Source organism: Anser anser (genome assembly GCF_964211835.1).
Source record: "Anser anser genome assembly, chromosome: 1".
NCBI classification, from domain to species: Eukaryota; Metazoa; Chordata; class Aves; order Anseriformes; family Anatidae; genus Anser; species Anser anser.
In genome coordinates, this window is record NC_139720.1 from 39367732 (window position 1) to 39380601 (window position 12870).

General features: G+C 44.4%; 1 protein-coding gene and 1 long non-coding RNA gene across 4 annotated transcripts in view; one reads left to right on the forward strand and one right to left on the reverse strand.

Annotated features, from left to right (window-relative positions):
* The window catches only part of LOC310888603, a 17390-nt gene extending 15787 nt beyond the window's left edge, over positions 1 to 1603 (reverse strand). The window contains exon 1 of the long non-coding RNA XR_014575970.1: positions 1399 to 1603. This is a non-coding gene — a long non-coding RNA (uncharacterized lncRNA). The remainder of the gene's footprint in view (positions 1 to 1398) is intronic.
* The window catches only part of LGR5 (leucine rich repeat containing G protein-coupled receptor 5), a 92246-nt gene continuing 80343 nt past the window's right edge, over positions 968 to 12870 (forward strand). Inside the window, exons 1-2 of one of the 3 annotated variants that reach the window (XM_083815433.1) lie at positions 1262 to 1400; positions 1516 to 12816. Coding sequence is in view for 2 of the 3 variants with exons in the window: in XM_083815431.1 (XP_083671557.1) it covers positions 1183 to 1400 (218 nt within the window). In the remaining variant the exon portion in view is untranslated. Of the gene's footprint in view, positions 1401 to 1515; positions 12817 to 12870 lie in introns of all 3 variants that reach the window. The other 2 variants (XM_083815431.1, XM_083815432.1) reach the window with 2 other exon arrangements.

Here is a 12870-nt window from a genome sequence, read left to right on the forward strand (position 1 = left end):
GGTTGTATATAAAAGTATGTATTTTGCTGCCCTTTTCATTAGGCTCTCATTTCAGACTTAATTGTAGATTCAGAGACAGTATAGACAAAAACCTTCAACTAACGCTCTCCAGTGCATACCAAGGAGCCTGACCAACCATTTAGTCACCGGTTTCAACAAGAATTGGGCTGGCACTTGGTTATTAATCTGGTAGCTAGTCTCAAATCTGGAGCTTGTGGCCCGATTTGGAGAGAAAAATGTTTTTAAAAAATGATGTGGAGGAAGAAAAAGGTTTAAAATTTGGCGGTCACCGGTGGCTTTGGTATCCCCAGTTAGAGGGGAGCTTGTTGAAGTCCTCTTTCTGCACAGAGGAGGTGGTGAAGTTACAGAGGAGGTCGTGAAGGCAATGCCAGGGGAAGCTCTGGCAAGAAGGTGGGTGCAGGACAGCCCAAGAGCTTTTGGCAGCAGCCTCACAAGGTAGTTTCCCTTGGCAGCAGATCTGCTTGGGAAAAGGGCTGGAAGCAGATCTCCTTAGGGAAATGATCGCAAGCCTGCGATTTAAGTGAGCGGGAGTGGGAAGCTGGTGGATCCCAACCTCCCCACAGCTCATGGGTGGCCAAGTTGTCTTGTGAGAAGCTGCTGTAATGGGGGGCTACCCATTGGGCTTTCCACCCCAAACGAGCACCCGAGCCACCTCAGCCCCATCCCCAACATTTTAACCGGGGAGGGGGCAATGAGCGGACGGGTCGGCGGCCGTGGCGGGGGGAGAACACAGCAAAGTGCCACACCGCGGCCACACCGGGGCCCAGCCGACGTTCCCCCCACCTTCCAGATACGCCGACCGCCACGGCGAGATCCCCGCCCTGAGGCGAGCCCCGAGCCACGGCAACGGCGGCGGCCGCGGGCCCGGCGGGCGGGCGGGGAGGAGGGAGGCGGGGGGGGGGGTCTCCCCCCCCCCGCCTCCCTCCTCCCCGCCCGCCCGCCGGGCCCGCGGCCGCCCCCGCTCGCACGGCGAGGCGGGCAGGGCCCGTCGCTGTTCGGCGGGCAAGGCTGGGGCGGCGTCAGCGGGAGCGCGGTGCCGGCTGCAGGGCTTTAAAGCAGCGCGTAAGCCGCGATGCTACCACAGACAGCGGCGCGGCGGCGGCGGCCGCAGCAGCAGCTCCCCCGAGCCGAGCGGGCGCCCCGCGGCTGCCGGCGCTCCCCATGGCGGCGTCCAGCGCCATCTTCCTCCTCCTCCTCCTCGTCGTCCTCCTCTTCCTCGCCTTGTGCCCGCAGCGGGGGGCGAGGGGCAGCGGGCAGCGGCCGCGGGGCTGCCCGGCGCCGTGCCGCTGCGAGCAGGAGGGCATGCTGCTCCGGGCCGACTGCTCCGACATGGGGCTCACGGCCGTGCCCGCAGACCTCAGCGCCTTCACCTCCTACCTGTAAGTGGCGGCGGGACGGGGGCGGGGGGGCCCGGCCCCGGCGGTGACAGGAGGGCGAGCGCCCGGCTCGCAATAAGTTCGTAATCGCTTTTTAATTCTCCGGGGGCTCCTAAAGCGGCTGCGGTGCCTGGAGGGTCGCCGTGCGATGTGCCGTCCGGAGGGCGACGGGAGGCGGTTGCAAGAGGAGGAGGGCGATCAGGTCCGCGGGGACGTTATCTGCACCTCGGCTTTGAACTGCGGCTGCTGCCGATTTCATTGTTAACGCATCTCCCCTCGGGCTGCCGGGAGGCGGGCAGGTGGCCGGGCCCCGCCGCAACCGGAGCCTAAACCGGAGCCGCATAAACCGGAGCCTAAACCGGAGCCGCAGCCCGAGCTGGAGCCGGAGCCGCAGCCCGAGCTCAGCCGCCAAGCTCCCGCCGTGAGGGCATCGCCACCAGCCCGCCCGCCGCGCTCGGCAGCTCGGTTAACACCAAAACATGTACATATACTCTTATTTTTGAGAAGGGTCGGCCTTCAGGCTCTCTTGGTTTGTGTGTGCTGGAAGTGCTGACGTGAGATATTCGGGTGGTCTCCGTGCTGGTTTCGCGCAGGTCCTTGCGGTTGCGTGTCCGGGGGTTCTGTAAGCGGAAGGCTTCTCCCCCCCGTCCCGCACGCTGCGGGTCGGAAAGCGTCCGTCCGTCTGTCCGTCGGGTTTGGCTTGCTGTTGACATCCTCGCTACTATGGTTACTGTAAGGATGGTTTCCCGGCACTGTGTGCCTGCGGTACTTCGGTGGTAATTCTCGCTCACTTCTCCGGTAATGCTGCTAATTCTTCAGGGGACATAAAACACGGCGCATCTGAGGGAGGGGATGAAAGTAAACTAGGAATGGCCTTCCTAAGAGAAGGGCAAACGTGACAGCATCGGCAAGGTAGAAATAAAATGCCACTGATAAAATGTAAGTAGTAAGTACATGTAATGTTAGGGGAGAGCTTAGTTCCGTGGAAATAGCAGTGGTTTAGAGAGCTGAAAGGCTTTTTTAAATAGTGTACACATAAATGCCATTCTGAAATTTATCTTAATAAGATCAATTTTAGCTTAGTTTATGCTGAGCGTTTCAAAGTCAAAGCCATTAATAATGTTAAAACACCATGTTATTTAAATGCCACTTATAGAAGAGCAGAGCTTTGGCTATACACAATAAAAATACAGTCTTTAAGATACATACAGAATTCACCACTGATTTCTAACGTATCAGGTGAGGGTTTGGGGTATGTACAAGACACAGCACTTTCTGGTGCTTTGGAAAGTTGTAACCAGACAGATAGGTACTGAACATATGAAGGCATACTTAACCTGTACGCGTCCCGTGTCAAGTAGATGCCCAAATTTCATTATTGCTTGGAGGAATGCTAAAACTGGTAAAAACTTCTGAGGGTCTACTGCTTGACTGTTCTATGAAGAAAAGGAGAACATAAATATGCACAATGATGTCAAAATACCACTGGTGTGGACTTCTGCTGTTCAAAAGCTATATACCACCAGCAACCTGCTTCTAAGCAGGACTCTAATCTGGTCCAAGCTTTTGTTTTTAAATCCTCTTGTTCTTCAGCAGGAGTAGGACTTTCTCCAGTCATGAATTTTGTGCTGTTCCATAACGAACACCCTGAAGTGTAAAAACTCCGCTGCAGGACAGGCAGACTTTTAAGTGACCAAGACTGCATACACGCAGTGTAATAGTCAAGTGGGTTAAAGACTGGTGCATCCAAATTTACCAGGCTGTTATTCTTGGATTGATTAATTATTGCCTAATTATGCAGAGCTGTAGCTCCTGCCCGCCTTCCGTAAAGAGCTGTCAAGTCTCATTTTCTGTAGATGGCTAAGCAATGGCAAATCTTAAAACATGCCTGCTTGTTACAGAGATGTTTCCCTCCTTGAGGGTGGTAGTAGCCAACTAACTCTTTTTTTTTTTTTTTTGGCTTTGGGTTTGTTTTCTTTTCCCAGTAAAACAGAAATGTCTTTTTGCGCGGTGACTATTTCTGCTTTAGAACAAAGTGGGAGATTAAAACCGTTTTAAACACATGGACTCTCTTTCCAGCAAAGAACATCCTCTCTAGTAGATTCCCTTCTTGTACAGTATATACATCCGGCCAAAAACTGTCTGTGGTTTTACATTGTTAGTTTATTTTTTTAATATAGCTTTTTTTCTTAATTTCTGTCATTCTTATCTGAGGCACCTGCATAGAAAACAAAAGGAAATGATAACGGTGTCCACTGGAAATTGTGTGAAAATTTGAAATGCCGAGGCCATTAAAGTTTGTTTGATGTTGGGACAAATGTGCACAGATCGTGATATATCACAGTGGCTAAATTCCATGTGTTTCGTATGAAGGTGCTCTTGCAGCAGAGCTAAATGTAGTCTACAGCTGGACCTGTTACATGCTTCTGCACTCTCATTTAAAGTTGCAATTCTTGCCTTCCCATCAAAAATCTTTTTTTTTTGTTTTAACGGTTATGTATCTACTGCCACAAACTGTTAGACTTTTTAAAAACAGGCAAGGAGAATCCAGTGGTTTCTTTCCATTTCTTCTTCTTCATTTACTTTTAGGCTAAATAGTGTACTCAGTGTTTGTAATGCAATTCCTGGTGGCATTAATGTGAATTCCGTGTGCTGATGAAGGGCAGCACCAAGTCTCTGTTTCAAATTAAGAACTTGTCACTTTCCTCTCAGTACACAGTGAAAGGAAGAAGCCAGGATCTACAAGTCTTTGGTACATGGGATCCTCATTAATTCTCACACTAAGCCTGTGAGATAGTGAAGTATTGTTACCAGTTACTGTGATGTGGAAAACGGAGGCAAAGAAGGGCTTGCTCAAAGTTGTGGGTAACGTTTATGGCAAAGCCAGTAATTAAAGCCAGAATGCCTTATCCCAACTCCATTCTTTCACCACAGGCTCAACCTACTTCTTCTAAATATATGCTCATTAAAAATAGTGTAAAATCTGCCAACTGCTGCTTAAGAATGTTTAGTATGACAAGCATAAAAAAATCTTTTCATATGCCATGTGGTGACAATACAGATGATAGCTCTTAAAGATTTTGAGGATCATTGTTATGTGCCTGGATAGCACAGAAACGAAAATGTATCATAAATGCCAGAGCCATCTAACAGCTCAGATGCAATGTTCTTTGTGATCAAAACCTTTAAATGAGGAGGCTAACATGAAACCCTTAAGAGGAATATTTTCATAATGTTGCCATCTTGGATTGACACAGATATGTGTGCATACATGTATAATTATTGCAGGCTACAGTACATTGCCTTTTCCATTATGGTTTACTTAATGAACTATTTTGGGGTAAGTGTTAGTTACATTTTAAAAGTTTTGAGTACATTGTAAATATGTGTAGTAACATTTTGAAAAATATGATTCATATAATTTGTAATTCTTTGTAGGAGTAGCTTGTTAAAAAGATTCCTTTTCAAAACTATGGTAACATTGATAGTAACAGTAAAGTATATGAAGAGGAAATCACTGCATATTAGAAGTTTTATAACATAGTCCTCAAATAAATTTTGGCCTTCTGGTTCATTCATTTCCATAATACTTTTTTTGATAATAATTGTTCCTGTAAACTTTTGAGGGTGTCTGAAAGTGTTTAAGGGCACTTAGCAGAAAAAAAAAATGACAAAGAATTTTGGAAAAAAATACTTAGTTCTTGAAGGTTAAAAAGTACGTTGCCGTAAATTATCTGCACTTCTGAAATGAGACATTAGTTGTTTCTGTGCCAGAAATACCCAAAAACCCGAGGACTAACTCTTTGGGGGTAAATCTGCACTATTTTAGTCATTCTCATTTCACAGTGCAGGCTCAAGTTTTGTCTGCCTCTTCATCTAAAATACTGTGAGAATGACTGCAGTGTCTCGAAGAGATCTTTTCGCAGGGTATCTCCTTATGCAGAAGCAAACTTTACAAAGTCTCTTACCACTTCCAGATCCCTTGACAAGGTTTAGGTGTTAGGTAGCTAGTAAAATGTTTGCCTTTTCTTAAAAAGTACTTCTTCACATAGCTACAAACCTTATAAACCATTTTTTTTCTTTTCTAGTTGAAATAAATTAAACGTTTGCCATGTGGTTTCAGTTAATAACCTGAGTCTCATCCCAGTTGTGGATGAAGGTGAATCCAGATTCTGGGTTTAGAATTCAGTGTTACATCCCTTCTTCAAGCGGACCACGGGGCATTTCCTCTCTGCTCGTGGCAATAATAGGTATACAGAGGTAAATGGTACACATAGATAAATTAGAGATGCATAAAAACTGAAGAAGTAACAGACTGTGATGTTGATGTTCGCCAGATTTCAAAGGGTTTGCTTTACATTTCAAATCATAATACATCAACTCAAAGTTAATTTGTGAAAAAATTAGATTTAAACTGCCCTTTAGAAGAGAATGTCACTCTTCCCACTTGAGACTAGAGTGCCAAAAATAACTTTTCACTGCCTTCTAAAGAGCCCTGTGCTGCTCAGGAGGGGGAAAAAGGACTCACGCTACCTCTCTCCTGAGAGCATTTGCTGCGTGGAAACGCTGCATAAATTGCTGGGGAAAAGGGAGCTGTCTTTGAGCTGGAAGAATACAAGGAGCTGGCAAGGTGAAGGCACCTTCCATTTGGTTTGGTATCTGAAGTGCAGAGGACAATTGGCCGGGCAGAGGGAGCCCGACTCCAGCTGGGAACGCGTGCACTGGGCTGACCTTCCCAGCCAGCATGCCAGCGGAGATTAGGCTTTCCTCAAGTGCTCCCTTGTTAACCCAGTCTTCTCTCCGACGTCATTTGTCTTTCAAACATTGAAAATTGCTACCAGTTTTGCTGTCCCGTTTGCTTGCTTTTATTCTGCGTTTGTTGGCCAAAGATAATATTTCATCTGCATGGGCTGCTTTCGTAATTCTCGACTGGTCACTTGAATGGTCTCGATTAATGCAATTTATAGTATTTTCCCTCACTTACTTCCTTGAACTGTCCAGCAGATCTGATTCTTTTCCCAGTAAAATCATGGTAAATAAGGTGTGGTTCCTTTGGCTCTGAGTAAACCGGCTGACGGCAGAACACGATGTGGTGTTTTTGACATATGAAAACAGCTTTAGACTGAGCTAGAAGAAAATACCCTAATGTCTTTAAAAAAGAACGAGATGTGATCAAAGCATGCTAGCTCCTCAGAGACTTAGCAATTCATGTGGCAAATCCTTGTGCTGCACGCTCTGCGCCGTTTGCTGGGAAGACCTGAGCAACGTCTGTGCAGTTTTACTGATCAGATGTGAGAAGGTTAATACCTGGAGAGCTATAAAAGAAAGAAACGTAGTGGGGGAAAGCCTGAGACGATGTTACTGTTGCTTGCTGAAGGAGTGCTACCCTCTTCTTTCTCATGGAATGGAAGTTTAAGTGAAAACTCTGCAGAACTAAGACGATGAATGTCTTGTACTATATATGACAGTAACACATGGTACCCCTGGTTTTAGACCCAAGAAGCATGTTTTTTATATTTTATTTTTTTCCTAAAAGCCTGTGGGCAACAGCTTGAATTTCTGATTTTTTAATTAGAGACATTGAAAGGAGTATTAAAGCAGCAGGACCCACTCAGACATAGCATCCTGGAGTGCCGTTGCTGTTTGGATGAGAGAAGCCCATCAGCTGCTGCTCGGAGAGAAGCGAGCACTCTGGCCAGGAGAACATTAAACCAGGTGCGAGCAACACCTGGAACTCCAAGCAGGAAAGAAATGGGATAGCAGTGCAGATCCCCAGGAACTTTATAGGATGTCCCCAGCTTGATAAGGCCTTTGCTGAGACACCTTCCAGTTTTATGATTTGGCCGTGGTTTATTACATTCTTTTAGCTGTGAGCTTTAGTTTTTGGGGGCATTGGCCGCAGCACTAACTTCCATTTCAGAAAAGAGAAGCTGTATTTTCCTGGCTAGACACTGTTGCAAAAATAGTTATTTTGAAGTGTAGTGTTCTCCAACAGTGATAATTATAATAATCAGCCCCTCCCAAATTAAAATTTTATTGGTAACAAATGGGCTCTTAGTCTGGGCCCAATTGTATGATTTGGCTCCCATCCTGCAAATACTTATCCAGATACTTAACTTTAGTGTCAGGAGTGGTTCCACTGAAATCACATGTGCAAATGTTTGCAGGAGCAAGGCCTTGTGTAATTTTAAAATAATTGTCCCCTTCCCCAAATATGAACTCATTTGTGCGGAATAGTTCCAGTGTGATGTTCTGCTACACAGTGTCTTTACACAGCCCGATGCATTATGTATACCATAAATTGTTTGAAAGCCTTTATTTCTTTTTTTTTTTGAAGTCTTATGTAAAATGTGTATTTAGTTTAATCTAGAAAGCACTGTCTTTCAACATTGTTATGTAATTGCAAGTAATTTTAGGGACGTGTTTTTGATAAAAATTGCTGAAACGTTTTGCATTGTAGTATTTCAAGAAAGGCAGGAGGGTTTCTGGCAGGAGATGCCATACTGGTGTGGGTACTGGGAAGGTAGGTAGGTAGGTAGACACCTTTTAACAACGTGCCCAAAATCTATCAGTGGGTTGCAGTACAGACAAGTGCTGCTCCCACCAGGGAAAATCTCTTGCAGACACTTGAATAAATGCTTTCTTTTTTATTGACAGTAGCCATGTTTATTAATGTTACCTAAGTATTACCTGCTTAAGTACCACAGAAGTGTTTGGTGGGTTGGAACTTAATTTGTATAATGACTGTGTATAGACTTAACCCTTTAGTCTTACTTTTTGTGCGTGTGCTTTTGTATATATAACTTTTCCCATAAAAAACATACAATAATTCGTTCATGCTGCTCATGAATGGTATGTGGAGGGTAGAAAAGTAAAGATCGTGTTTAGCACTAGTTGTTTAATACTAGTACTGCTCCATTTTCTTCATGTTTTTTGCTGTCAGTTCATTTTCCAAACACTTCAGGCTACTTTGCCTGAGGATGAAACAGTTACAGCACCAGTGTTAGGCAGAAATAAAATTTCCCTAGCTCTTGTTTCTGCAGCAGTAGGCATCTTAGGATGCCAGTTGTACCATGCCTTCTGGATCCTGTGATAATATAAACGCTAGTCTAAGTGAATGAGAGACCAGATGTGAGATGATGTCAGCATTAAGAGAAGTGTAACTGCACTGATTTGGCATTCACTGCATTTGTAAATGAGTCTCTGTGTGCCCTGAGGGGAGAAGTAGGTCATAACTGGCAAAGGAAACAAGATAAGGCAGAGCTCTCCCTCACCCATCTCTGAGCGTTACCTGTTCTAAGCCACCCTGATGAGTAACTTGCCTTTGGGTCTTTTATCCCTGATCAGTTTGGCGTGGAGGCTGCCTCGGAAATTAAATCTTTCTCCTGGTGGTCTTGCACATGACGAGGTTACAATTATGCATGTGATGGGGGGCAGGTGAGGTTGTCCAGTGTCCAGAAATGAGATTCATCCTCACGGAGGTGTCGAAACCAAAGCTTCTGCAATGCCCTGCTGCACAGAGGTTGCCATTTTGGAAGCACGAGGGAAGGGCAAGAACTGCTTCTGAGAACGGGGAGAGTGATCGGATAGGGATAGCCAGGATCCAGGTAGCCATTGAATAATAACAATAAAAGGTAAATAAATAAACAGAACCTTTGGTTCTGCTCCTGGATACAGTAATGAAGCAATTGACAACTTGAAGCGAGTCGTGCAGCTGTTGTGTAGTCTTACTTTATGGAACGGCTGAGACAACCACCTACATCTGAGTTTAACTAATTTGGTAGTGACTGATAAATGCTAGAGATCTGTAGATTAAAAACATTTAATGAGGTGCTAATTACAAGTATGGCATGGTAAAATAAGGTGAAAAACCAAAGTTGTTTTTTGTTTTTGTTTTTCTTTTCTTCATATGGATATACGTCTGCCTTTCAGTTTGGATCATGGCTGCCTACATAGGCTGAACCTGGGAGTCTGTAAGATTCTTACTGGAACAGGTAAAATCCACACAGGCGTCTGAAAGCAATATTTGACCTGCTGACAAAAACGTACAGGATCCATATGCTTGGTGCAGTGTGGAAGCATTGCCTGCACTCATGCTGAAGTCGTACAAAGACAACGATTTGGAAGAGGGCCAAAAGAAGTGCAGGTTCAACCCTGTGGCCCGATAAAGGTCTCAGGAAGTCAATCCCAGCCCTGTGGTGTCCCCCACGTAAAGCTTCAAGGTATTGACCTTAACCTGCAACAGGCACACACAATTTCAGAAGGATTAACAGAGGAGTTCAAACTGCATTGCAAGGAGAGCAGGTAGCCTGGGAATCCGTCTGTATCAGCGCCGTAGAGTACTGAAATGTGGCTCTCGGCAGGCACCTCAACCAATCTCAAACCCTCAGGAGAGGTGGCGGTAATGGAAATCACAGTTTGCATTTGTGCCAGGGCTCTGCAGTAAGACTTTGTAGGGTACAGTTACGTTGGCATAGGTATTACCAGAAAAGTGTGACTAACTGGCCCTGGTGGAGATAACACCTAACTATAATTGCAATGGGGTGAAGAGCATAGGTTTGCAGTACTGATACTGTGAGTTTTTTTGTTTTGTTTTTTTAATTGAGCGTGGAGCACAGTGAAAGTGTAATTGGGAGCAAAATAAGGTGCTCACATGGTGTTATTTAGGCCAGCACTGACAGAGGACAGTGTGAAAGCTCATGATCCTGGGAACAGCATCTGGAAAGGCTTTAAGTTTCTCAGCATGTGGAGACTACACATCTGACCTGTTGCCTGTACATACGTAGAGTAGTGTGAACTGCTGAGTGCCACAACATTGCTTCCTTCTGGCTAAGGTAGGAGATGTAAAAAGAAAGGGCAGGACAAGCATCTTGGAACATCCTGTCTGTCTGAAGGCCAGAGACAGCATGGCCCGTCACTGAACAGATTACTGAAATCTTGAAGCAGATGTCTTTAGAGTAAAACAAATGTTTACTGAATACTGATAAGGGGAAAAACTTTAATCTGGAATAGAAAAAGCCATTGTGTAGAAGCAGATACTTGTGGAAGAATATTATCGTGGAAGTATTTCTTGGGTTATTTGGATGGAATATTTATAATAAATCATTAGAGGGGGTGGAGAAAAAAGGCACAGTGCCAGGTTCATCTCTGCATGTCCCTCCATGTGTGCAAGTCAATACTTATGCCAGGAAAGACTTCAGGTAGTTTTTTGCTCTGCATATACTAACAGAACTAGCTTGATTCTGTGGAATCGGTACTGCTAAAATAAATTCAGTCTGAAAAATTCAAAGTCTTTAGAAAAGCATTGGTTAATGTAATTAAAATGACGCATTAATTTCAGTTTTAATTTGCCAGCTCTTGAAGGAAAAAACTTTTAATGTGTTATTACTGTGCAGGGTGTCTGTCTTTCAGAAACAAAAGTCAAAATAGTTTTTAAGAAAAGAAAAAATATTTTAATCATGCAGCCCAGTGATCATTGCTGTGTCATTTGTGTCAGGATGTGGACTCCGCCAGGAGAGTTGTATTGTACCAGAGTTGTGGTCAACTGCACAGACTTTCCAGCAGTTGGAGGAAGGTGGGATTTTCTTTTATTTTCCAGTCTATTTCTTGTTGTGAAAAACGCGGTAGATTTTTTTTGAGGATGCTTACATAGCACTGTGATATATTCATTACACTTATCATAGACAGTTACCATCCCACCAAATAGAGTTATCAAAATCACGTTTGTCCTCGTATTAATGCCTCAGCTGTTCTCCCTTCAGTGGCTGTCTCCGGTCAATCTGTGAAGAATCCTGTAAACCCGAAGCCAGATGTGGCCTGTTTTCTACATTTATCATCAATCATGGCTATAGCGTCTCACAGGCATGTAGCTCTATGTTCCTGCCTGCCTGACCATAGGGCACTGCTGTACGAGCATCAGATTTCACAAGGAATTTGCAATATCCAGATTGACTGCATTGTGTTATTTACAGTGCTACATCTCTGGGTGGGAAGTATACAGGGAAATGCTGCATGCTTTCAACATGCTGTTAGTCTAATCTATGCTGATAAGGGTCTGTGAAAACTTAATTATGAACCAGTTCAATTCCCATTGAAGCTAAAACTGCAACTTCTTAGCATCATATGGATCAAGCTCCTGGCATGTCCCAGTTAGTTTTATTATAGAGGGTTCTGTTGGGTCGCGGTGAGCCTAATCTAAAGCAAATTATTCAATCTTTATCCAAGTATCACCGTATGTTGAGTACACAAACAGATTTGTTTTTCATATTTGGCAAATGAATAATTGCCTGAGAACACAATGAGAGTAATTAATGGTAAATTATATTCATTAGTGGTTTTGTTTATCTCAGCGCAGAGGGCTTCCATTAAGTGTTCACAGCTTTCCTAAGGCAGCAGTGAGGTGGTTGCTCAAAACTATATACTGATCGAGGTTAGACCATAAGAAAATAAGCACTCTGTGTGTCATCATGGAACAATATGAATCTGGTAAATGTCTGGATGTCCTAGCCACAGATGAATAACAGAAAAACATTTTTAAAAAATTAATAAAAAAACTCCTTGGCAGCAAAGCCTGATGTCTCTATTCTTTGGGCCAGTAATACCATTACTAACATTAAAGGTAAATAAAAGACACGTAACAAAATCAGACATGGAATAAGCCTCCTATTTGTTCCCTGACTATAACATAGTGTGGTTCATCAGAAGTAATTCCAGCAGTGAAAACATTTGGTAATCCATCATTTATTACCAAGATTAGACAACAATCTGTGTCCCTCTCTGCTATCAAGTCCATCACAAGGAAATGCCTCGGACCTGCACTCCCCATCGTGGCTCCTCAGAAGATGGCTGTCTGACAAAGCGACTGGTGCATTTGTTTGCTGTTTGACCCTTGGAGCAGCTCCTGGCTTCTCAGGCAAAGCGAGGTGTTCAAAGTATGACAGGCAAGCTCCTGCATCGGTCCACTTGGATGCAGTTACCGCAGGCCTGTTGCTACTGCCACGACCTCGGGTGCACTTGGGGAGCGCGTGGTGCGGGCCTGTGTAAGCTGACCCGAAAGGAGCAGCCCAGGGCTGCGCCAGGTGGGGAGGATGACACACAACAAAGGGATCTCAGCATTTTTCTTTATGCACCATGGCAGCATTATTGATGGAGCTGAAGTGTGAGGTGGAATTTCACAGGAGTTACAGTAAGAAAGAGGCTTTGAAGTTGCACACTAAGATGATTCTACAGGGATGTTTCAGCGCATATTCTTGAGTATTTTAATGATGTAATTTATATGTTTTTCTCTTCTAGTTAAAATAGCTTTGAATAGTTTGTCATAAGCCATAGCAGATACAAAGAAATAATTTATCTGTGCACAGGGACTGATCTCGGTGCATGGGGATCTAACTGTGGAGAAAGAAGCCCCAACAACATTCAGGTATTCAAACTCAGTCTTTCCTTACACATCATAACCTATCTGAATAGGTAATGC